The sequence below is a fragment of the Hippocampus bargibanti genome, linkage group LG07, assembly GCF_051943395.1.
Source record: "Hippocampus bargibanti isolate YZ-2025 linkage group LG07, ASM5194339v1, whole genome shotgun sequence".
Taxonomy (NCBI): domain Eukaryota; kingdom Metazoa; phylum Chordata; class Actinopteri; order Syngnathiformes; family Syngnathidae; genus Hippocampus; species Hippocampus bargibanti.
In genome coordinates, this window is record NC_142740.1 from 22,191,528 (window position 1) to 22,218,381 (window position 26,854).

Below are 26,854 nucleotides of genomic sequence, written 5' to 3' on the forward strand. Positions count from 1 at the left end.
CATAGATGAATAGACCCACCCCCTCATATTGTAGCTTTAATTAAAATGCTCAGCCCATGAAAGGAAACATTAGTAAGTGGTGGTGTCTTAGTTCTAAATGTTCCATTTTGAATCTCTCAAAGCATGCAAGAAATAAAATTTTAAAAAATCATGTAAGTAGAAGGTCAAATGGTTGAATCTGATGCTGCAGAATAGTTATAATGAGAGTACTATTCTTCACCTGGAAGTATTGGCGACAAATTGCTCACATTAACGAAAAAACATTTGAAGTTGTCCTTATGGTTTCAGCGTGCAGTGCAAATAAATGCTGGCTAAGCTTACCAAATGAATGAACACTGTTGCATGTAAAGCAGAGCAGGTCCCCAAGCACATACAGACACAGGCACGCTACACTCACAGGAATCGCCGTTTGAAGTGAGACCATTTAATTGCGGTGTCCTCATTCGCAACTGAAAATGGCATTCGATTACAGTGTCTCACACGGAAGCTTTTTGCAGCCCGTAATGCGTAATGCAGTAGCACTTGAAAGATGTAGAATAAATGAAACAAACAAGAGGCATGAAGGTTAAGGAGCATACTCTCTTGATCTTGTCCGGGAATGCAAAAATAACTGCATTTTATTTGAACTGTAATTGGTAATGAAGTCATGTCTGTTCCATCCAATCTGAACTAATTGTGCTCAGTGTCTAGGGGTGACTGTGGGTTAAGAAAATGTCAGGCCGCAGGTGGGCAATTCATCCATCATTCGTCATTTGCCAGTCCTTTATGTCATGATTATTATTTTAACTGTGCTTCAGCCATGGCTACATAAGTTCATCATTTTTTTTCCAGAAGTTTCTAAAATAGCTAAACTTTAGCGCTGATGGAAGCACGGTTAAATTCACCACAGTGGCTTGTAGAACAAATGATGGATTGGGCCCGCCTGAAATAAAGAATGGCCGACGGAAGTCATGATAACTAACGGACTGGCAAACCACTGACGAATTGAAAATGCCAAACAAAATTTCCCACCTCTGCTAATGTTGTGGGCAAACATGAGACTTGACCAATTGTATTGTTTTAATGGCTTTCAGGCCTCAGTGTTAGTAATGTTTACTACCTTTCCATGCTCCCTTTATGACAGTTGTGTTTCTTTCTTTCTAGTGGGAAGAAGTGAGTGGCTATGATGATGCCATGAATCCCATCCGGACTTACCAAGTATGTAATGTAAGAGAACTCAACCAAAATAACTGGCTTCGCAGTGACTTCATCCCAAGGAAGGATGTGCTGCGTGTGTATGTGGAGATGAAATTCACAGTCCGTGATTGCAACAGTATCCCAAACATCCCAGGCTCCTGCAAAGAGACTTTCAACCTCTTCTACTATGAGTCTGACTCAGACTCAGCCACAGCAACAAGTCCGTTCTGGATGGAAAACCCATATGTGAAAGTGGACACAATTGCACCAGATACAAGCTTTTCCAAGCTTGATTCCGGACTGGTTAACACTAAAGTCAGAAGTTTTGGGCCCTTGTCCAAAGCCGGGTTCTACTTAGCCTTCCAGGACCTTGGGGCCTGCATGTCACTCATCTCTGTGAGGGTTTTTTATAAGAAGTGCTCCACCACCATTGCAAACTTTGCAGTTTTTCCAGAGACAGCAACTGGAGCTGAAGCAACATCGTTGGTGATCGCACCTGGAACTTGTGTCCCCAATGCCCTGGAAGTGTCTGTGCCACTCAAACTCTACTGCAATGGAGATGGGGAATGGATGGTACCAGTGGGTGCCTGCACCTGCTCGGCTGGTTTTGAACCGGCCTTGAAGGACACGCAATGCCAAGGTGAGTAATTCAATTTGATGTAAAGCACCACAGACATCCATTCGATTATTGCAGTTTATAGCTAGGTTTAAACTCAGCATCAGTCATAACTAAACATGACTCAATAATGCAAATGTGCTTAATGAGGAACACTGTTCTACATGGTTGCTCTGAAAGAAAAGACTATGAAGCATCAGATGTGAAGTTTGTACGTAAAGTGCTGGCTAATTTCTGACTATTTAGTCTATTTAATGACAGTATTTTCCACACTATCCATCACACCTTTTATGAACGGCACATTTTAAAACTTTCTCCGCATATAAGTTGCACCGCTTTGTAAGGTGCATCTTCAATGACTGACACACACACACAACCACATACACACGCACATACACTCATATGCACGAACACACACACACACACACACACGTATGTAAATACAGTAAAGTCTCGTTATAGCGATATTCTCGGGAGTCAGAAAAAATATCGATATATCCGGACTATCGATATATCCGATCCTGCGGCATTTAAATTTTCTCCTTGCGTTCATAGAAATAGTATCGTAATAAGCAGTACTATCGATATAACCGTTATCGATATATCGAGACTTTACTGTATATATATACAGTAAAGTCTCGTTATATCGATATCGGATATATCGATAGTCCCAGTTATATCGATACTATTTCTATGCACGCACGGAGAAAATTACATGCAAACAGGGTCGGATATATCGATAGTCCCGGTTATATCGATATTTTTTTGGACTCCCTTGAATATCAATATAACGAGACTTTACTGTATATATATATATATATATATATATATATATATATATATATATATATATATATATATATATATATATATATATATATATATATATATATGACCGAGCAAAGATCCTGTGGGACTTCCAGATACAGACCGACAAGATGGTAATGGCCAACCAACCAGATATCGTGGTCATAGATAAAGGGGAAAAGAAAGCCGTTGTCGTGGATGTAGCGGTCCCAAGTGATGGAAACATCACAAAGAAGGAACATGAGAAAATCGAGAAATACCAAGGGCTCAGAGAGGAGCTGGAGAGAGCCTGGAAGGTAAAGGTGACAGTCGTGCCTGTAGTGGTCGGAGCACTCGGGGCAGTGACCCCCAAACTCGACGAGTGGTTGCAACAGATCCCGGGAACAACATCGAATATCTCGGTCCAGAAAAGCGCAGTGCTGGGAACAGCACGGATACTGCGCAGAACCCTCAAGCTTCCTGGCCTCTATATATATATATATATAATGTGTGTGTGGTTTGAAGCATGGTCACAAAGGCCCCTACAGTATATGAATGATGCAACATTAATCCAACATCTGCAAGAGAGAACAATCCACTTTAGATGACACTGTCAGCAAGCGTTTCCCCTTGTGACCTTAGTTTAACCAAGGCACATGTTTGCTAAATAAATGGAAATGCAGGCGAGGCTGCCTATTTATGAAAGCAGGGAGGTCCCTGATGATAGTTTCAAGGCTGATGGAGAACACGAGTTCACAGAGGTTGAGTGCAAGGTGAATTTAGCCAAGCAAGGTCTCGTCTGAAATGGAGTGCAGGTGACAGCAGGAGAGGGAAGGATAAATGGAAAGTGTGTGTTGAGAGGTATGGCGGCGTAAAATTAGGCTTGGGTTGTGTAGGACAAATAAAGACAGCAGGATGAGATAAGGCTCCTGGCAAGTTATGAGCAGAGGTCTATGGAGAATTGCCTCTGTATGCACACTTGCTGCCTTATTGCTAATTATAATCCTTCAAAAGTTTCCAACAATACTGCATATTTTGTTAGAACTGGTATACATTTAAAATGTGATGCTGTGGTCGCATGTTTTATTTTAAGATGTAGTACTCTCCCCATCTATTATATTTTTTTTGCTCCTGTGTTTCTCATCTAAGGTACTCCCCAATTTATGTCCCGCTCATTTCCCCCCCAACCTCATTTCATTCAAATCTGATGGCCATTTCTTTCATTATTACACCATCCAATTTAGAGTAAGGACGTGTGCATTGCTATTAATCGATGAGCCTCTGCTTTCCCTTCCACTCATTTACTTTCCCATTTATTTTTCTCTTTGCGCCACACTTTCCAATTTCACCATACATTTTAATCAGCTTCTTAAGCTCCATGTTCTGCATGAGAGGATATGACACAGGAGAGTGAAGAGGAAAAGGAGGAAGAGCGAGGGGGGGACACTTGCAGGATTAACATTTTCACTGCCTCCATATCTTCCCCTCCCCTCCCCTTTTTCTTTCTACCCCTGTCTCTTTCTCTCATTCTTTAGTTGGTTCCTTATGGGGAAATGGATAAAAGGCAGAGTATGACCTCTTTACTTGCAAGAAGTGATTGATCAGCACTTTAAAATCCGAGTAGAAAGCTTAATTTAATGGGGACACTTCCTCATCCTCTTTGATTTGGCTAACGTTTAAAATCCTAAACTTCTAACTGCTTTGAGTTGGGAAATACTTTTATATTTAGGGTGAACTAAAACGAACCTAGATGGGCTCAGTTAACTGGTAGCCATGCAAGAAGCTGCCTGCTATATGTCAAGGTCATATTTATGTGTTTACCCAAGACTACTTCCTTTTAGCCAGTGGTGTGGATAACTTTGATTAATGGTTGAAGAACAAACACACTCAGGACTAATGTACACGAGTTAGCCAACTGCCGGCCATGTGCTAATATTGAGTTTTGGAGAAAAGGAACACCGCAGAGGGAGCAATAAGGGGTCCGCTGCTATGACCTTTGACCTTTTAACAGGAAGTCTAAACCAAAATAAATCAAACTCAGAGGCCATGGTGAGGGACATTTGTTCCCCAGCTGATTGCATGACAGTCATTAACAATAAAATGCATTCATTTTGTGCGATATTACATATGACAGTGTTTCAAATAGCGTACAACTTTCAAAACGTCTCGGCCCAGGGGGCCGACAACTTCTTCAAGAAAAAAAAGATATTTTTTTTCAAATCAAACGTTTGGTTTATCTTATAAAGCAAAAGCTACAGGCAAACCGCTACAAGTCACATGGACTCCTGTTTCTAAGCGGCTTTCAAAACTCTCAAGCACACTTTAGAGTCATGGTATAGTCCGAAGCACGAAACATGCTTCTGATTGGTATGCAAATTGCCAAACGAACGTTCATTTGGCAATTTGCATACTCGGCACGGCAGCTAATCAGAAGCAGGACAACGCAACGCAAACATTTTGCACCATGACGACAAACGACAACTGGATCAAAATCTTCAACAAGGGATATTTACCATAAATTAAGCAAGGCAGTATTTCTGGTAGGTACTTCCTTAATTAAAAAAAAATCCTTCATACTTCGCAACATTTTTTTTTTTTTTGCGATTAGTCGTCTTATTGTGTTTCAAGTTGTGAAAAATGGGGCAGGTAACTTTTCAGAGTTGTCTGCCCGGGTGCCCGCTAACTTTTTGTCATGAGTTTCAAAACACTGCATATGACTTTGAAAAGTCATTCATATCTTAATTCCATTAACATGACGTTATCATAACTTCAAAGATACACCTTTTAGTCCCACTTCCAGTTTACCAGCATGTTTACAATATACAGTGTAACTTGTTTTAAAGTTAGCTTTAAGCAACTACATAAGATGTGTCCATTTTTGAATGGAGCAACAATTAATCACCAATAAATAAATCAAAATCTACAATAATAAAAAAATAGCAATTATTCTCATTATTATTTGTCTTTTTTTTATCCACAGATCAAATTAGCGCTCATGTTATACTTCAAAGAACCATGTGCGAAATTTGGTTTACTTAATTTGAAACCTCTACTTTTGCAAAAAAATCTTCGTAACATGTGAGTTGTTGATTCTAATCAATGTACTATATTAAACACAATGAACCAATTCCTGTCGATAAGAAGGCAAGTCATGCAATCTCAGACACTCTTTCAAATGTAGGCCGCATCATTGCAAAATCATAGTTGTGCAATAGAATTAGGTTGTTAATCCATCTAAAAGGTTTTCCTTCAAGGAAGATACATATTTCCAATTAGGAAATTGTGATATATGTTGGACCAAATATGATTGTACTTAATGCTGTAATATTAAAATTATTTTCAGAATCGGTGATTCGGGATTAGTCACACTTTTGTTTTCCATCTTTCATCTTTCCCACATTAGCTTGCAGCCCTGGCACTTTCAAGTACAAGCAGGGGGAAGGCTTCTGCTTGCCTTGTCCGGCAAACAGCCGTGCCAGTGCCGGAGCGGCAAGCGTTTGCTCCTGTCGAAACGGTTACCACCGCTCAGACACAGACACGCCTGACTCTCCATGCACAAGTAAGTGAGGATTACTTTTGCTTTCATATACTGTATATACCTACATACACCCTTCTGTCCACCTACCCATCTGTCCTTCCGCTATGTCCCATGAAAATTGGGCTGAGAAAGATGATGCAGAGGTGAGAGTGTCCCTGGCAGCTGAATTAATTCTAAAGTCATGGTCATATGGCCTCAACTTCCCTCATGGATTTAGGGCCATCAATAAGCGTTATCACCGCTCAGAACAGGAGTTTCTTCCCACTGGGGCACACAGAAGGCAAACACATCTGTTTGCTTTCCCACTGTTATCTGAAAAGTTATCATTCGGGCTCAACTGCCTTCCAACAGAAGTCTGTCTATCGTCAGTGTTTTTTATAGCCAAACCGTGCTTTTATTAAATGCAAACATGTACATATAGGAAAGCATGTATTCACTGGAGAGATGGGAGGAATCTCCATTTCCTGTCAGTTGTTGGTGTGAGGTGGTTAGTGGCATGGTGTATGGGGATGCGTGCTTCCCAGTCCAATGAGAAAAAATGTTCTGGTAATTGGATAAGAATTGCCAATAGATTTTCTCAGTCATCCTGCATCCTACATTGCATGTGCATACATACACGGATACACACGCACACACACACACACACACACACACACACACACACACACACACACACACACACACACACACACACACACACACACACACACACACACACACACACACACACGCATGCACGCACACACAAACACACACAAAAAGGGAGTGGAAGTCGGGATGTAATTCTAGTGGAACTAGTGGAAGAAATAAATTGTTCCAATTAATGTGAAAACAACATGACAGCAAAAGTGTACAAGATATGTTACAATATATTTCAAGTGAACGTTTAATGAAGCAATTTGAACTTTTATTGTCTCGCAGATAATTCCTCTAACAAATACGCACATTTCAATGCACCCTAGACGTATGAGGGATTTAAGTCATACAGCTTCCCAACCTATTTTCCTCATCCTTTCATGTCTATTGCAGCTGTTCCCTCCGCCCCACGTAATGTCATCTCCAGTGTGAATGAAACCTCACTTGTCCTGGAATGGAGTGAGCCACGGGATCTGGGTGGCCGCGATGACACCTTCTATAACATCATCTGTAAGAAGTGCCTGCCTGAACGTGGAATGTGTTCCCGCTGCGATGACAACGTGGATATCTTGCCGCGCCACCTGGGTTTGATGCAGCGTCGAGTGGCGGTGCGCAATCTACAAGCCCATACCCAGTACAGCTTTGAGATTCAGGCAGTCAATGGAGTTTCCAACAAAAGCCCTTACACACCTCAGTTTTCTACTGTGAACATCACCACTAATCAAGCCGGTAAGTGAAACTGCACAGTTCTGACTCCAAATGATGGTCAACAGTTTAATTATGGATAAAGAAATCACAAAAGAAAGAAACTAAGACAAAGGATAATAAAATAAATAAAATAAATTCCCAATATATGTCTCACCATTTTTTGGTTGAAATGATTAAATTCAATCCGATGATGCGTTTTGAGTAACATTCAGGTATATCAACCATTTAATCAGAACATTTACAAACACATTGTTCACACAGTTGAGTTTTTAGAACACAAATAGCAATGTTTGGCTGGGCATGGCTGCCACCGAACAGGTGTGTTACTTTGTAGTCCATGGGTGGTTAAGTCTGTTCAGTGAGTATATCATCAAAGAAATAAAATGAAGACAAGAAATACATTTTTTCCCTCTGTTGACATTCTAACATTGCCACGTTAATTATAAGGGTATGGTAATGCATTTTTTATGTTTTTTATATAATACATATACTGCAAGACAGTAAACAAACTATGCTGTTATTTTGAAGAGCGAGATCTACTATAACTGAACCTGATTTTTTTCAAAATATGTTTTCTATTTATTCTTTAGTCGTCCACAACTCCAAGTACAAGTAGAAAGTAGATTGTATTTACCATGTTGAACCTTCAATATTCTAGCAACCAACTGTTCCTAACCCACCATCAGCTTACAGCAACACCAGTGACTAGGTCAATGTAATAATTGTGTATTTTTTTTATTTTTGTTTTTGTAGATTTGCAGAAGATAGCAGGAATATCAAATGCATTTAAACATACAAATATTGCAAATCCCATTTGATTGTTTTTTATTTTTTATTACTTTTATTATTATCAGTATTCTTAGTAGTCATAGCAGTAGTAAAAATTGGATCAAATAGAACTATCTGAATTTGACTGCAGTACTTTAAGAAGAAAGTATGTCAACTTTCATTTGTTGAGATTCTCTGGGCTCTTAAAAGCTTAGTTTTGGGTATATTTGCTGGCTTTGTTAAATTTGCTATTTTTGGAAGACCAGAAAACAAAGGATTGTTTAATGTCCAATGCCCCTCATATTTTTTTTCTCTGTGGGCTTGTCCTTTTCCCTTGACCCTCCACTCTTCTAAAAGATGCCATAGGAATGTCTTTTCTTTTTGCGTCTTAGACCTGAGGGTTCAATAGGCTCTCATGATAGGCTCTCAATGTTTTATCGAGAGTTGCTGCACTACAAAGGACAGAACCCAATGTCTATTCATGGTAGCATAGGTCAGATCAGGGCAAGAGGAGAGGAAAAGAGGGCATCGTCTGTGATTAGATTACTCCCAGTGCAGACCCAACCTTCCCCGAATGTGCATTCAACTTTAAGAACCAAAATAAATACAAGGGAGGTGATAAGCCACGGAGGCCACCTCCATCGTTACTTCCACATCTGCTCCTGCAGCACAGAGCTTAATCCCACAGCAGGAGTAAGCAGGGGATCTACCCGGGACTCATTGTTTCATTTCAGAAAGAAAGAGGTGTTGTGGAGGTCTAGGATAGGGTGGGCTTGTATGGGAGGGAGACAGAAAAGGCTTTGGGGGATCAAAAAGGTCACAGGAGAAACAGAAGGATTCCTTGCCCCAGAAACAAGCTGGATTTGGACAAGGAAAAAAATGCAAGTGGTAGGGGATCAAACAACAAAAAATGGAGTTTGCATCACATGTTTGTACAAGAATGGTGAAGCAGCAGGGTTTGGTTTGCTGAGGAAAATGATAATTTAAGAGCAAAAGGTGACACAATGCTGTCACAATGATAAAAAAATGAATATTGATAAAGAGTGCAAAATGTCAAAGGAAAGTCGCAAATGTGGAAAAGGAGACAAGCACATTTCAAGACAGCGTGTAATGAAAAAAAGGTCGAAATGTAGGAAAAAGTGAGTCAGGTGTACAGAACAGGCCTGGGCCCGAAGAGGAATGGGGAGTGTTATATATGACATAGATCACTTCAGGCGAATAAATCCTGGAAATTCAGTTGTGTTGTATACGTCTGTGCGATATATATGTTCTGATTATAAGTGCCGATTTTTAGTGTGGTATATCCTTATGTTCAGATCATTTTCTATAAATGATAATAAATAAAAATCGTTGAATGAAATTCAAAACTTTTGTGACTAAGCAAATGCCCTGGATTTTAATACCTTCAACACCCACCTAATATGGAAATGTGTCCCTTCTGTCTTTTGTAGCTCCATCTGCAGTTCCCACGGTTCACCTGATGGCAGCCACAGCAAGTACCATGGCCCTATCCTGGCTCCCTCCAGACAAACCCAACGGAATCATTTTGGATTATGAGATTAAGTACCATGAGAAGGCAAACACAAATGTAAATCCTCTAATTCAATCCAATTTCACTGACACTCATGGACACAGTGTCATCTGTGCATTTAGAAATGAGGAAAACAATGCCACCACTGATAAACACATTCTTGCAGCAAAGCAAGTCACTGTTCCCAATCTTTGCGTAATCCTCCCCGATTATTCCCCTTTCATTCTATCCATGCCTGAGTATTTAAAGTACTATATCATCATTCTACACTGGATTTTTGGACGCGCCTGATTCTTTTTCTCCTTCTTTGCCTTCCATAACACCCCTAGTTTTATCCCCATTCTCCCATTAGAAAGGGGAGCACAGAATGGTGACTGGAAGTGCCTTAATGAGTAAACAGACACATTGAGTGGATATCTTCCATTTGTTGTCTTGCCCCCATCCCAATGGATTTGCAAGGCAACTTGATTGTGTCTCACTATTTCTATTCCTTACTTTTTTCATTCCTTTTCACCTGTTAACAAAGTGAAATTGGTCAGCCGTGCTAGGAACAGTAGCTGGCATGAGGCTTAATGAGACAACGCAGGGATCTTGTATTTTTGACTGGTTTTCATCATTGACTATGTTTCTCTGCAGGATCAGGGTGAAGCTATCGCTCATACCATGACGGCCCAACGCAGCAATGCCCGCATCGAAGGTCTCAAGGCTGGTACGCCTTATGTGGTGCAGGTCCGTGCGCGAACAGTGGCTGGTTATGGCCGTTATAGCAACGCAGCCGACTTCAGTACAAACCTGCAAAGTATGTCACTCTGATACACATTTTGATATTCTGGGGTATATGGATTTTAACAGCATCATCTTCATGAACGCGACAGTATAAATATAAATATTTAGTTTAAAAAAACATTGGTTTCATGATACAAACAAATTGTAAACATTTAATTTTTTTTACCCAGTTGGTATCAAAACTTTTCTTTCTCTTTGACCCTCAAGGTGACCCACCAAAACTATGGCAGGAGCAACTTCCTCTCATCGTAGGATCAGCCACTGCAGTATTTGTCTTTATCATTGCTGTTGTGGTCATCGCCATTGTCTGCCTCAGGTATAAATATGATTCACATTGAATGGCACACAAATTTACTGTAAATGTCAACCAAGCTAGGATGATATGCTGTAGGGGTGGATGACTGGATTGGCAAGCTTGAGCATTTTTTGAGCAGCATTACGGCAAAAAGTCACTTTTTCAAATCACGTAATCCTTCAGAACACGTTGAAAGAGATAGCCGTTTTGCAAAGGGCATTTTCAGTTCAACGTGAATGAACCAAGATAGCTTCAAATGTCAACTTTGTTTACATGTCCTCCAGTCCACCTCAGGACAGCCTCAGTCGATTGCTTGTTGTGTGCCACCTTGGAGACCACTGAATCCAAGACAGTCTTGTGAGTCTTTGAATAGTCAACTATTTTGATGAGAATAGCCTTTCCACATTGGACACAACATTCGACGTAGTAGGGTTGAGCAAGAAGCTCAGCACCAGTTATGCAATTGGGCCTCTTCTACAAGGTCCTTTTACAGTATTTGGAGGATAAAGGCCTCTCTTTACACCTTTCACAAAGTGGAATATCACACAAGTTTCAACATATCTGTTTTCCTAACGCAACTTATTTATTTGTCAGGTACTGTGCCACGTGTGCGCTAATATACGTGTGAAAGGTTTGCACCAACCACCGACAGGCGCCCACTCAGTTCCCTTCTCAGGCAGTGGCTGACAAGCGTGGGCATCGGTCATGCTACACTGAATAATAATCTCCCTGGCTCCCCCTTTGCTCCCACTCCTGCCTCTCCACTCTCCTCCATTTTCACACCGTTTCATTGTGTCTCTCGCAGGGTCTCGGCTTAACTACTGCTTCGACGGCATTAAAAGAACACGGCAAATAATAACACAAAAACGCCGGAACCAAATTATAATTTGAAATAAGATGCAAATCAAAACCCTGTATTATTGCACTGGTTACCGGTTACACAACAAAGGCACACAGAGATTTAATAAAAAACTGTGCCATACATCATCATATTTGTAAACAATATCCAACCTCTTTGAGTACAGATGCTGTAAAAATGAAAATATTAGCAAACAGGAGTGAAAGGGGCAGGGTGAAAAATAAATATGTAGAGTGTATTAAAAACACAGCAAGAGATCAGGAATCTGAGCACCTACTGTCAAGTGAATTAAATGTACTAGTTTGATTAAAGTTAAAGGAAGGCAAACAGTTTGCTGGTCATGTTGAAGGTACAAAGATTGAACTATTATATTACTTGTTGTTTTGATACAAAAAGTGACAGAAATCAGCACTGTTGCAATCTGCATCAACTGTTTTCTGTTTGCGTCACAGGTGTGTGGTTTTGCAGTTCCAGATAGTAAACATGATCTGTCACATCACCATATGTTTTACCTTTTGTTGCCCACATGATGAAATAATTATTGTTTTTATTGTTTTATTTATTCTTTTTTTTTTAAACAGAAAACAAAGGAATGGTTCAGAGTCAGAGTACACAGAAAAACTACAGCAATACAGTAAGTATTTTGTTGGCGTATACTTTTCATTTCCGTCCCATCAACTAAATCATTTTTTTCCCACTGAGAAATGTAAATAGGTAAACTATTTTAATAATACTAATTTGGTGTTTTAAGAGAAGAAATAAAATATTCCGACCAAATCCATCGCTCTGTACTAAAGTTGCCAAAATAACTTTTTAATTTGGTACCCTGTTCCATGACACAAGCCATGGTAGCGGAAGGGTGAAACACGGGACACTGCAATGTGACGATCGGTAGACAAGGATTAGTCACTTCAGCTGCTGATACTGCCATCCAGCCTCCACAGTCTGTGTTCGGAAACTTCAGCCCGAATAGCTTTGCGGGGAATGATACCTAGCTAAATTGAGTAGTGGTGCTGGGTGTCAACATGTACATCGATTGAACTCAACTTGGCAACATAGATTCACTCTCCCGTTCTTGCCACTGAATCCCCTATAGTCACTCCGGGAATGAAGGTCTACATTGACCCGTTCACCTATGAGGACCCAAACGAAGCCGTGAGGGAATTTGCCAAAGAGATTGATGTCTCCTGTGTGAAGATCGAGGAGGTCATCGGCGCAGGTAACCCACCAAAGCTCCTGAGCAACAGGGGGAAGACTGCTAGTCACCTCCAGGCCATACCGTTAGAGGACTTCACACCAAGCGGTACTTTCACTCAATTCATCGGTATGCCCTTACCACCTTCCCCGTCTGACTTGCCACCTACTACAAATTCCTCTCTACTCTATTCGGAAATTGCACTCTTTTATTAGATGTAATTCTTCGAGGCACTCCAACTCCCATTTTTTCAGGAGGTGGTAACACCCTTTATGTTCAATGATTTTTTTTAAACTGGGGAAAGCTGAGACCAATCTTTGGACTGGTTTCACAAAGTGGTTTCATTGAAACTCCCAATACTGTTTATCAAACACTGTACATTTGATTAGTTTCATTTATCCGTTTTTTGATCCGCTTATTTTCACAAGAGTTGCAAGCGCATGCTGTAGCCAGGGGTCGGGAACCTTTTTGACTAACAGAGCCATAAAAGTAAAATATTTAGAAATGTTTTTCAGTGAGAGCCACGCTTGCTGCGCGCGCACACACACACGCGCGCGCGCGATCACTTTTCAACAAAATATCAGATTGTATTATTTAAAATAACTTTGTGATAGTACTCACTGTTTACATGAATGGTTTTCCGTTCCTCGAGATTGGTAAAAATCCAGGCAAACGATCGGAATGAAATTCAATTTGCCGGTCCAGAGGCGAAGTTACTGCTAGCTAGCCTGCACACGGCTCATAAGCTTCCACACTTGCTATCTGCAATCTACTTCTCGCAGAAGTATGTTCATGCTAACGTTAACATGGTGCTTGTTAAAATGTCACTGACATTCGACTGTTTCATCGATGATATTGTATCATTGCAAATTAGAATTAGAACATTTTCTCCCCTCTAATGCTCCGGTGCATTCATGCTGAAGTGCACTAGTTGGGCTCATTTAAAGAGGCGTTTACCTGTTTCAACATGACGGCCACTATCATCCAATCAAAATGGCACTTTCGGCCATTCTAGGTCAGTGTCATCCAATCAAAATTGCGCTTTCCGCCAACTGCAGCCCCAACGGGAAATGAACAGCAAAAAAACGACAATATGTATTTAGTTTTATCGGCGAGCCATATGCAATCATCAAAAGAGCCATATATGGCTAGCGAGCCATAGGTTCCCCACCCCTGCTGTAGGCTATTCCAGATGTCTTAGGGGTGGGCGGGGTCAACCCTGAATTGGTTGGCAGGCAATTGCAATTATTTTTTTTCAATTACATGAAATATGTCCAAAGCAAGCCATTCACATTACTGATTGTACGCAACACTAGTTATTCATTTTTCTTCTATTCCAATTGCACTTTGACTCCTCTACGTGGTCGTCTAGTTTAAGAAATGTATCATTTTTTATTGTCAGACATAAAAGATTGAAGATCATATAATATACAGTTTAAAGGACAACCGACGTCTCCGGACAAGTTGTGTCCATAATTTGTAAAATGGCTTCAAATGACTTCTACTGAGCATATTTTACAAAGATTCCACCGCATATAGCTATATTTTATATTTTAAGACTCGCGCTGAATATGAGTTTGTGACGAGTCCATACGTGACGTCACTAAAAGACCGCGCTTGACCGTAAAAAAGACACATTGTAGCGGTCCTTCCATCACGTCAATGTATTTTGCTGTATTTGTTTGGTCTGTGGACCTCGTGTTGCACCCAAAGCCACCAGAAGGCCAGAAGAGGGCGTCCAAGCGCCATATAAGGAATTTATCAGCCTGTGGAAATGGAGGTGGTCACTGGAGGTCGCCATTTTGTGCCTCTTTTTTTGGGTGAGAGATTTTCCCCCAATGTTGCCTCAAAATGGCACAAATAAATTATTACATTACATCGATTGCAAACATGTATGCTTTCCTCTTCAGAACTATTTGAATCATATTCATAACTGTATGTGTAACAAGAAAGCATATTCTCCGAATCTGAAGCCATTGTTTTGATTCACAAGCAATGCAAGACGTTTTGGCGTGAAGTCACGAACTGGGGGGTGGGACTTTCTGAAAATGCCCAATTCGTAGCTCAATTTTTTGCAGATTTTGGACATTTTAAGTCATTTTTATTGGTGTTTTGCATTTGACTAAAAATATCATACTGTGTGTTTTGGATATTTTGGATGCTATAAAATGTTTTTCTGGTGTCAGTTAAAAAAAACAAAAAAGTGACGTCGGTTGTCCTTTAAATGTCCTGTTGTCAAGGAAAGTGGAGACATTTTTCGCGCTGCTTCGAAACATTGTTGACTGCTGTGATTCAGTTGTGAGTTTAATTCAGTGTAGTTTGAATGCAACTAAAATAGTTAGTTTTGTGGAACCCTCAATTTTAAAACGTGTTTGATCTATTATCTATGCTAAAGTCATATCTTTGTGAAACCAATCCAGGAAACTAAAGAGTAGTTGTGCAAGGACAATATTTGTTTTTCTGGAGGAGCATTGCATGGTAACGCAATTCTATTCTTGACTCTAAAGGAAACCAGAAGTTAGGCTAAATGCGACTTCAATCTCACACTACTATCAGTTTTGGGTTTCCTTGTAATTTTTTTCGGGGTAAATATTTAAAAATGAAGAGTAGCCAAATTTGTTGCTTCTAGTTTGTAAAGTAACTTTCAGTTAAGCATCGCCTGGGGCACATTTGGTCTCAAATGCAGTCAATTCCCAGAACTTTACAGAGTAGCATTGACTTACATTACCCCCTCGAGTCAAAGATATTTTTGAAACAGGAAGATACAATAGTGACCCCATTGCCACAATTGGTTGGATGCCACTGAAGTAATTTGAGAATAAATTTGGCCAAGCTAGTTTTGACTTTGACACACAAGCATTGCACATAACAATTTTTTTCTGGTTAGTTTCCTCCTTGAAAAGCCTTCCCTTCCAATTCGTGTTGTTTCAATGGTCAAACTTTTCACGTTTGCTATATTTTATAGTCATATTTCTGCTCAGAATACTGCATGATTGTGCTAAGTGAGCTTGATTTTTCTTATTGTTGTATCTAAGTCAAAATAGAGTCTACTGTGATGGCAGAGAAGGGAATTTCCTACTAGTGCTTTGACTACTATCTTTACTACTGCTGCTACTACTACTACTACTACCACTACTACTACTACTACTACTACTACTACTACTACTACTATAATTCTGCTGCTGCTGAGGCTACTACTTGAAACCCGTTGTTTCCCAGGATTCGCAGTGACAATCCCGTCTTCCATGTCCTCCTGCTCCCCCTACCCCTTTCCATCATTACATTGTCCACAACTTCCTTCACTGTGTAACCTTTTGACTGTTGTTGACACGCATCACTCTGGCCCACCATGCTTGGTACAGAAACGAAATGCAAACCATCAACCGGCACCAGAACCCACAAACTTCTATCTCCACCTATCGCTTCCTCCTGCGCCTACTTCTCCGACCTTTCCAAAGCTTAACTCCATCCCCCGTAAATGCCACCCTTTCCTAATCACTACCCGATCCACTCCTATCCTCATCATATGCCATTATTTAGCTCACATTTTGCATCAAACGCTTGAGTTGATTGGCATATAATCACTATATGCTCCTCCATCATCACCATCCTTTGACTATGGCCTAGAGTCCTGGTTTTCTCATGCAGTTCCCCCTGTCCCACACTTGCTGCCCTTCCCTGACTCCTTGGTTCTAACCAGTTAATTGTTCCCTCTTCCCTCTTCTCCCCCACTTTCCTCCACTTCACCATTGTACATTTATTCCCACCCTATGTCTGTCTGCCTCTCTGTCTGTCTGCCTCTCTCTCTCTCTCTCTCTCTCTCTCTCTCTCTCTCTCTCTCTCTCTCTCTCTCTCTCTCTCTCTCTCTCTCTCTCTCTGTCTCTCTCTCTCTTTCCATTGTTACTCTCCTTTGCCGCTTCTTTTGGGCTATCACCACCTGGACTCACACAGGAGAGTTTGGTGAAGTATGCCGTGGTCGCCTCAAGCTACCCGGCCGCCGTGAGATCATTGTCGCCATCAAGACTCTCAAAGTGGGCTACACTGACCGACAGAGGAGAGACTTCCTTTCAGAGGCATCTATCATGGGCCAGTTTGACCACCCCAATATCATTCGCTTGGAAGGGGTGGTCACCAAGAGTCGACCAGTGATGATTGTGACCGAGTTCATGGAAAATGGAGCACTGGATTCGTTCCTTCGAGTGAGGCTAAAACTCATGGATTCTGTATTTTATTGATTTGTGTTTTTATCATTTTTTTACAGTTTGCTTAATGCTTAGACACTGCACTTCAAATGTTTGCACCAAAATGTGCAGTTTTTTTAAATATTGCTTACTTTGCTCACCCAAGGTCTTCATTTTCAAATCTGTTTATGTAAATGTAAAGGGTGACCCTTAAAAGAGATATTGGAAAGTATGAAGTCTGAAAGATGCAGTAAAGTGAATGATGAGAAGATGTCAATAAAACGAGTACTCATAACTCACATAACAGTGATGCATAACGAAAAGGCAAGAAAACATCAAGCTTATTCTCCAAATCAGTTGAACTCTTGTTTTCTCTCTCGCATTGTCAGCTCAATGATGGGCAGTTCACAGTGATTCAGCTTGTTGGCATGCTGCGTGGCATCGCAGCAGGCATGAAGTACCTGTCAGATATGAATTACGTACATAGAGACTTGGCTGCCCGTAACATCCTGGTCAACAGTAACCTGGTCTGCAAGGTGTCTGACTTCGGCCTGTCTCGTTTCCTTGAAGACGACGCTACAGACCCTACTTACACAAGCTCACTGGTAAGCTTTAACATTTTGTTGTTTTTGTGTAGACTAAAGCATGCATTCATCAATAAGTTATACATTTGAGCCCAACTCACAAAAGCGGTCTATAAGACGGTAGCAGCCACTTGACACTGCTAATATATTTTCTAACCAAGGACAAAGGGAAGGGACTTAGATCTTAATTTTTTGGTCTGTTTATAACACCAACGTGACAGCAACTACTTTCGTAGAGGAGTGAGTGTGGTCGGCTCATTTGGTAGAAGGTGTTGTTCAGTGGCTCGAAATTTCCCTTGGCAAGACACTTGTAAATGAGAAAAGGGTCTCAATTACCTGACTTAGCCAAATAAGTAAATACATACTTCAGAGAATAATTAATGTTTTGCTTGTATTGAGAGGAAATAAATGTTACATATTGAGCTTAAAAGTACACATTTAGCTATACATACTAATTGACATATTGTACAGACTGTATTCATTGTTATCCAAACGTCATATGTTCCTATGTGTCATAGTTTTGGATCCATGCTACTAACCCAGTGTGTTCTGCACGTTGCACCCATGTGTTTGTGCATAAATGTTTCCTCGGATTGCATTTATCTCACACTCTCTTTTCCTGTTGTATGTGTGTGACTGTGTTTGTGCTCCATCCCTCCAGTATTTCATGCTCACCTACTCATTCGCATATCCACAGGGAGGGAAGATCCCAATTCGATGGACGGCACCGGAGGCAATTGCCTACAGGAAGTTCACCTCAGCGAGCGATGTGTGGAGCTATGGAATTGTCATGTGGGAAGTGATGTCATATGGAGAGCGGCCATACTGGGACATGAGTAATCAAGATGTAAGTTCAGAAGTGACATGCATATTTTAAAGACTGTTAAACGTTTACATTTAAATGTATTGCATTGTGGACTGGAAATAGCCAGTTTTTTCATTGCTTATCTGTGCATTTCCAACATTTTTTTCCATTTCAACCTACCAACCACTACTATTCAACCGATTTCTCTTTAAACATTTTGGTTGTTTTGTTTTTGTTGTTTTTCTCATTTTCCGTTCCCTTACCAAAATATTTGGCTAATGGAGTTAATCGTTGTCATCTTCCTTTATCGTTCCACAGGTGATAAATGCAGTGGAGCAGGACTATCGATTGCCCCCGCCGATGGACTGCCCCACAGCACTACATCAGCTCATGTTAGACTGCTGGGTGAAAGAGCGCAACCTACGGCCAAAATTCACCCAGATTGTCGCCACCTTGGATAAACTCATCCGCAATGCGGCCAGCCTTAAGGTGGTCACCAACAGCACACAATCTACTGGGTATGTAGGAGAACTGGTTCAGAGATAACAAGAATGATTGGTTACTTGGACTGGTCCCTGAAAAATCTTGAAATTATGGCTTTAGTCATGCAATTACTTAAAATGCTATGTACTACTTACACATAACCCAGTTACCGCAATAATACATTTAGTTGGGCAAACATTGAAAGTGTCACCATGTTCTTATATATGGGTCCAAAATACAAAGGCAGAATTCACTTATGATAGATGTACTTTGTTGCACTGCCATTATCGACAAGCTGTTTCTTGGAAAGAGTTTGAAGGATGTATGGTGACGGAGTTTGAGTCACGGAGATTGGGGTGGGGGTGACCTACCTATCTGTCCCTGTATCAGTGTATTTTTATCCTGAGGGGGGTCTGCAGACAATCCTGGGTTGTGCTCTTGGGGGAAACTAGGGTCTCAGTTGGCCACTGTAGTGCCGTTCTTAGAAGATTAAGCTTGCGGTTAATTAGCTGTATTAAGGCAATGCACAAAGAAGATTGGAGCGCCTTTTAATTAGCCACTAACAAGATTTAAAACAGGCCAGCAGAGAGGTGGCCTCCTGCCGACAAATCTGCAAAATTGAGAGACTATTGTCCTGTTTGGCATTGTAGGCTAGCTGGGGGCAAGCTAACATAGTTTGGCAAAACGTTATTTGCCTCATGTGAAACTGTGATGTTTGACATCAGTACGGACTGCACCACAGGGTGGCCGGAGTAATGAGCAACAGAATTGTTTATGCTAGCCTTCCAACACACATTGCTTTGGCCATTTATGCATTTTCTTCTTTTGGGTCTCTTAAGATTTCCAAACAGACATTCCAAACAGCCACTGCTTTGGAGTTTTGAAGAAAAAAAATAATGACCATAGTTTGTACGAACTGTCACAGTTCCAGGCATTTTAGTTGTTGCCCATGTCATTATCATTGGAGGGAGCCGGACATTATTTTGCATCCTTACTGTGCTCCAACCGGTTTATTACATGTGGCCAGTGGATCTTTTTGAAGCTAACTTTCAAGAAGGAGCACCAAAAATGCACCATTAAAGAAGAGCCCTGGTCTGACTTTAACAACAGCCGAAGGCCTTGGGCACCGAAGCATGGCTTTTATTAAAAATCACTCAATCTACACCACTCAATGGAGCCTCTGTATCACAGTTATTAGCTACAGTACTTTGTCTGCTGTTTTTTTCTTTTTTCCCACGTTCTTCATTCTTCATTCTTTTAATTAATTAATCTAATTCCATCAAAACGGATGCCGGGAATCAACAGAGCAGAGAAGAGGGGAGACAGTAGCACTCTTTCTCTTTGGGTGTTCCCAGTTCTATCTTCTTGCAAACTTTTCCCCTCCACACATTTCCCTAGAACTGTTATTCCCACCTTTTCTTCATCCACTCCAATTTTCTCGGAGTTCTTGCAGTTTTATTAGACTTCCAAGGTGGGCCATCGATGTGTAGCACTGATCAGCAGAGGGGCTTGGGGGAGTTTTGTGAAAAAAGGGGGCCCCTTTGTGTCATGGTGCAATACTGTCTGGATGAAAGGTTATATATAAATCTATTATACATATAAATCTACATAATAGTCACTCACAAACTAAACTGTGTGATAAGCAAAAATAAAACAAAAACGAACAGTTCATTGTTAATTTAATTTGTTGTAATACAACCCCTCCAATGGTTATTTCATTCAATAAATAGATTCCCATAGATGCAATAATACATACAGTATTTCCAGGTTTTTACAATGCTCTTTTTCACCCTACTATGTCATGAATGTTGATCAGTTTTCACTAGCACGCTCCAAAACTCCAAAGACAAAAGGTTTTTAAATGTAATTAGAAGTTTTTGTAACAAATATTGTATTTCCTTTTCATTCATACACATTTTTAGGGGATTTTGTATGTTCATTTATATGTTTTTCCAAACTCAAACAGCTTTTCATTATTCCAATGTTGCCTTTACAAAAAAGACCCGCCCAGCCTTGCCTCCTATATATTATTGCATTACAAACCAAAGCTCTAAATCGTTTACAATCCTTGTTTCCCAGGTCACTTTTCGGTATTCAATATTCCGATTTTGTAATTGTAATGGTTGAGTGCTGGACTATTATCGAATAGTCGAACTGTTATCGAATTCCAAAACTCCTCGAGAGCTTTGAAAGGCGCTTGAAAATAAAATGTTTTATTATTATTATTATTATTAGTAGTAGTAGTAGTAGTAGTAGTAGTATTCCATCCATCCATTTTCCGTACCGCTTATTCCTCATTAAGGTCGCGGGGGGTGCTGGAGCCTATCTCAGCTGTCTTCGGGCACGAGGCGGGGACACCCTGATTTGGTTTGCCAGCCAATGGCAGGGCACACAAAGACGTACAACAGTCACTTTCACACACACACCTAGGGACAATTTGGAGTGGTCAATCTGCCTGCCGTGCATATTTTTGGAGTGTGGGAGGAAACCGGAGGACCCGGAGAAAATCCATGCGTGCCCGGGGAGAACATGCAAACTCCACACAGGGAGGCCGGACCGGGACGCAAACCGCCGACCTCTGCACTGTGAAGGTGGTTCCAGCACCCCCCGAGACCCTAATGAGGAATAAACCGTACGGAAAATGGATGAATGGATGGATTATTATTACTTTTGTTTTGTTCATCAAATGTCAGAGTTCATTTGTAAGCATCCAACTCTGGTCACTACACAAACAAAATGATGTGTTGAATTATGCCAATTTTGTTTTGTCAAGTGACCTCACATAATTGAATCATCTGGATTTACATATGTTTTTTTTGTTTCGTTTTTTTAAGCAGAAAAAATATATCTTGATCCAGATGATTTGAAATCATTCCTGTGCATCCGTTCATTTTCTAATCCGCTGATCATCACGTAGGTCAAAGGCATGCTAGACCGTATCCCAGCTGTCTTCAGGCAGTACAACATGAACTAGCCCTCAGCCAATCGAGTACACACAGATGAACAACAATGTGTGCTCACATATCTAGTGATAATTTAGAGAATATTCCATTAGCCTGCTGTGCCTGAAAAATAAAACAATGCAGGCACGGGAAAACACAGGAAGTCGAGAGCGAGAATCAAACCCTGCACCTCTGCAATGTGAGTTGGACATGCAAACCAGTAAAACACGGCACAAACTATCATGGAATCCGTTGAAAATTTGAAATAGAATACATTCCACAGCATTTTCTTTTCAGTACGTATAGCTGCAGCGCGAGCTTCCACCAAACAAACCTCCAGCCAGTCTCTCCACTCATTAAAGTGACACCCAAACTAGCTCCATCCCCCCACACACATATACAACTCATGACATGTGGCGGAGAGGAGAGTAGAAGAGATTGTGGGAGATGTGGTGAGGTGGCGCTAAGTAAGGAGGCATTTTGGTGTGTTAGTTTGGCCGATAGAGGCATTAGAGGAACCACCTTAACCCTCTCTCTCTTTTTCTCTCCTCAACTGAATCCGCCACACAGGGTATCCCAACCCTTGCTTGACCGCTGCGTGCCAGACTATACAACTTTCACCACAGTGGGAGACTGGCTGGATGCCATCAAGATGAGCCGCTACCATGACAATTTCATCAATGCCGGATTTGCTTCCTTTGACCTGGTTGCCCAGATGACAGCAGAGTGAGTGGATCACTTCAGATAAGCAGGCATAAAGTTATTTATTTGAGGTTGAGATCAAACTGTATAGAATGAAGCTTGCAGTTGGCAGAATTGAAAAAAAAGGCTCATGGTTAAATTAAGCAAAATGAATTAGTGATGATAGTGAAGAAGCATTAAAGGCACAAGTTTAGCACAAAGGCAGATGATGGTAGTAATAAAGCATAACTCGCAAAAAAAACAATGCAAATCGCTTTGCTGAGCTCCCTTTTCAAATCTAGAGTGTCGTTTAAACAAGACTCATGGTGTCTGTTTGTGCCGCGCACCCACCCACCCACCCAGCAACTAATTGTTGACCTTGAAAATTCTACTGCCTCCTGTTGCTGTTTACAAAGAGGAAATTATGTAATAAAATTCGTGAAAATCAGAGGCCGGTGATGATCAAGTAAATCAATTAGAATTGTAATGATAAATAAGTCCTCATTAGCAACGTACGAGGCACGGGAGGTGGGGGTAATTTGTTTCAATTTGGTTAGGCTGACAGGTGTGGTGTTCTGTGGCTCTCTGTTGCCCCAAATGGCCAGTAATTCCTCTAATGGCATCCATTTATTTTCATTTCATCCTCTGTCGCTATGCTGATGGGAATGACAAACTCACTCAAACAACAAACAAACAAACAAACAAACAAACAAACAAACAAACGCCTTCCTGTATTTGTGCATAATTGGAGTGACACACCCTCAGTAAATTTTGGAAATCATGAGGGAGTGGTGAGAATGTGTATTCCCATCTCTGGGTTCTGGGTTGAGCTAACTTAGAGCGGGCCAAGCATGGGTTTCGGTGACTGTGTATAATATTAGATTATCCACAATTTGTATGTGATTGAACAGAGAGGACACAGACTGTGGCAGAGCACCAAAAGTAAACTAATCGTTGTCTCAGAGGAATTGGATTAGGCCCTCCTCAGTAATGTAGATGATCCACTCTCTCAGATCTTAGATTAGAATATTTACCTGTGTCGAAACATCAATACGTTACGTCAAACAAACAAGCAAAAAAAAAAAAAAACTCTCTAAAGCTAGTCCTCCATCAAGCAGTAAAGTGGTTTTCACTTGATTTATAGTTGAATTGTCATTGATAGTGACATTACCAGTGCATCAATCAGAATCAGAATCAGAAAACCTGTATTCGTACCACAATGGGGAAATTTGCAGTCCATATCAGCAATTGAAAGGGGATGGGGTGGGGGATAGAAAAGGATAGAAAACAAGATATTCTGAGCATAACAAAATGAAACTGTGACCGCTCTATGGATATACTTTATGAGCCCCTTAAATGATTCTCTTTTATGCATTTCAAAGGTCGGGTGACTAAAATTTTATTCAATGACATGTTTTCCATTAGTTCTGTTTGGACAATATTTTAATTAAATACATTATACTTAAAAAACAAATGCAACAAACTCGGGGTGTTTTTATTCATGTAACAAATCTTTAGTCAATGATATGATCTATTCAGATGTAGTATAATATTTGTGATTTGAATATTTTTGCAACATCCCTAAATAATGTAACTTGTGATGATGCTCATGTTTGGATAGGTGAAGTACTAACTTGCTGGCTCTGTGCATGTCTCCTCTATCAGTTTGCGTCGAATTATATTGGTCGGTTACACCCCCAACAATCATAATCATCATGTCATCACAAAGAGGGTACAGCAAGTCCTGAAGAATGAATGACTCTCTGTGTTGTCATATTATTTGTTATTTTTGTTTTTGTGTTTTTCCCAAGATGGCGGCGCGTGAACACGGAGCGGCTCCCCTCTCCTGGCAAATTGGCATTTTCATGTTTATTATGTTTGTTAAAGTCATTATAAGTGCCTTGCACGCTGAGGGGGGGGGGGGGGGTGATTCCCTTTCGCGTCCTGTGAATCCGGCATGTTCCTACCCTTTAATACTTTTCGGAATCACAATTTCCTTAGAAACAGAAGCTTTCGGCATATCAGCTCTCCAGTTCAGCTGCCTAACAGCAGCTACACTGGTGATTTAATCATTAGCTATATTTCTCTGGCAGTTTGACTCTCGCCTTTTTGCTCACCTACCGAGCAACAGCAGCATGATGTCGCATCCCTTGTTTTGTTGACTTAAACTGAGGGAGGCGTTTTATGGGTGATGACCAAGACTCTGGACCATCCAGCTTGTATGCTCTTATGGTTGAAATTAGATTCATTGTTCATTGTTTGCTTGAAAGGTGACCTTTGTCTGATTTTATTTTATTATGAGCCCACCACCTGCACTCACTTTCCATTCTTCCTCTTTTGCTTTATTTAGGGACTTGCTGCGGATAGGCGTTACATTGGCTGGCCACCAGAAGAAGATTCTGGGTAGCATTCAGGACATGAGATTACAGATGAACCAAACACTTCCTGTCCAGGTGTGAAAAAAAGACGTACCCAACGTGGTGCAGTCGCAAAACGACCAGTTTGAGGAGCAAAGGGAGAGGAACCGTGCCAGATCGAGCCATTGGAAAATTCCAAGCTGCCTGACCCATCTCTGCCAATTAGACACTACAAAACTGACTTTTGCAGTGCCTCAAACTTGTTTACTTTTTTGTCACTACCACTTCCTGTTTTATGTTATTCATCATGTACTTTTTTCTATATTCAATCACCATTCGTGTGTGTTCTGTAAGAGGGGACATTGTGCCTGTCCCATTTGAGCCTGAACCGCAATGGTTTAGGTTAACTTAGCATGAGCGTGTGTTTTAGGAAGCTTGGCTTTGCTAACTGACATGTCACAGTGATCCTGATGTGAGTGACCCCTTCCTTCTGCCTCTCAACCCCAACTTTGAAGGACATAATCAAGAGCAAAGAATGAAAATGCTGGAAGACAAAAACTAAAAGGAGACTTCTTTCTCGGAAGTTGTTCCACCGTGTATGTGTTGTTCCCCATCTTCATATTGAAGGTGTGTTATCTACAAGGGCACTTGCTGAAGAAGGGTGAGGTACTATGATGGACTCAAGAAAATTATCAGGTTAATTGTGGCGGTCAGATGTACTCTTTGTTGACCTGAAGCAGGATTTTGACACGATCAGGATCACTTGGTCATCAACTGTTTGTGTTACACATCAAACTTTTTTCCTTTCCTTTTAGCTTTCTTACATTTGAGGAAGATTTGTGGTTTGAAAAAATGGCTGGTCAAACTTAAATACACCAAGTGGACTCTTTCTATGAGACGGGAACACAAGGACTGTGGCAACACAATAGACAGACAACTCAGCCTTTTTAGTGTGTGTGTGTGTTCATTTGTGTGTGTGTGTGTGTGTGTGTGTGTGTGTGTGTGTGTGTGTGTGTGTGTGTGTGTGTGTGTGTGTGTGTGCGTGTGTGTGTGTGTGTGTGGGTGTGGGTGAATGTGTAATTTAGTGTGCTTGGATGTGCAGGTGTGTCAAGTTGCACACAAGTATACTGTACAATACAGCTTCCGCTATTTGCCACTGTGGAGAATTAACGCATGAACTGAACCATGATGAGGAGCAATTATATCTGGAACAATATGCTATATTCTGTGGACAACTGTTAAAAATATAAATTGTTTTCTATAGAATCACAAGGTCAACTTTGGAGAAGTATATATAAATACACATATGTATGCATATAAGGTATGCAGAGCAACCCACTGTGGACAACGTTCTACTTACTAGTACCTGGATTCAGAAATAATCAAAATTATTGTTTTAATTTCTTAAAATCCTTCTCGATGTATTTATTTGTGCCCTACCCCCTTTCCTACACCACCCTAGCACCACTTACCAGATGGGTCACCAGACCATTTGAAACAATCAGATGGAAAAACGAAGAGGATTCAGCTGATGAATTGATGATTAAACAAAATAAATGACATAGACAGTACATTGCATTTTGTATTTGTGTCGTCGTTCCAAACAGCCAGTACATATTTCGTAAGAATGGTTGGATAAGGAAGTATAGATAACAGATTATTTGGCGAGGAGAAATAAATTGAAAACATAGAGATGAAGACAAAGACATGAGACTAAATGTGCTTTACTCAAAGGAAATCTTGTGTTGATGCTTTTTTTTTTTGAAAATTCAAAATTCTTTTCCAAATTCAAATTCTTTTCCACTGTTAGTAGCTGTAAAAGACTTGCTCACAAGACAATCCGCATGAAAAAAATCAAGAGATGTCACGCGACAAAGCCATTGGTCTTTTCTGTCCCATCCATTAATGCCTTTAACAAGTCTGACTT

General features: G+C 40.7%; 1 protein-coding gene across 10 annotated transcripts in view; it reads left to right on the plus strand.

Annotated features, from left to right (window-relative positions):
- Positions 1 to 26,487, plus strand: part of ephb3b (eph receptor B3b) — a 65,344-nt gene extending 38,857 nt beyond the window's left edge. The window contains exons 3-16 of one of the 10 annotated variants that reach the window (XM_088999924.1): positions 1,144 to 1,816; positions 5,982 to 6,137; positions 7,146 to 7,481; positions 9,680 to 9,816; positions 10,396 to 10,558; positions 10,753 to 10,861; positions 12,281 to 12,333; positions 12,784 to 13,023; positions 16,846 to 17,093; positions 17,465 to 17,680; positions 18,321 to 18,506; positions 18,783 to 18,982; positions 22,460 to 22,615; positions 24,921 to 26,487. In XM_088999924.1, coding sequence (XP_088856050.1) covers positions 1,144 to 1,816; positions 5,982 to 6,137; positions 7,146 to 7,481; positions 9,680 to 9,816; positions 10,396 to 10,558; positions 10,753 to 10,861; positions 12,281 to 12,333; positions 12,784 to 13,023; positions 16,846 to 17,093; positions 17,465 to 17,680; positions 18,321 to 18,506; positions 18,783 to 18,982; positions 22,460 to 22,615; positions 24,921 to 25,029 — 2,982 coding nt within the window. In that variant the 3' untranslated portion in view covers positions 25,030 to 26,487. The remainder of the gene's footprint in view (positions 1 to 1,143; positions 1,817 to 5,981; positions 6,138 to 7,145; positions 7,482 to 9,679; positions 9,817 to 10,395; positions 10,559 to 10,752; positions 10,862 to 12,280; positions 12,334 to 12,783; positions 13,024 to 16,845; positions 17,094 to 17,464; positions 17,681 to 18,320; positions 18,507 to 18,782; positions 18,983 to 22,459; positions 22,616 to 24,920) is intronic. The other 9 variants (XM_088999928.1, XM_088999927.1, XM_088999929.1 and 6 more) reach the window with 9 other exon arrangements.
- The last annotated feature ends 367 nt before the right edge of the window (positions 26,488 to 26,854 follow it).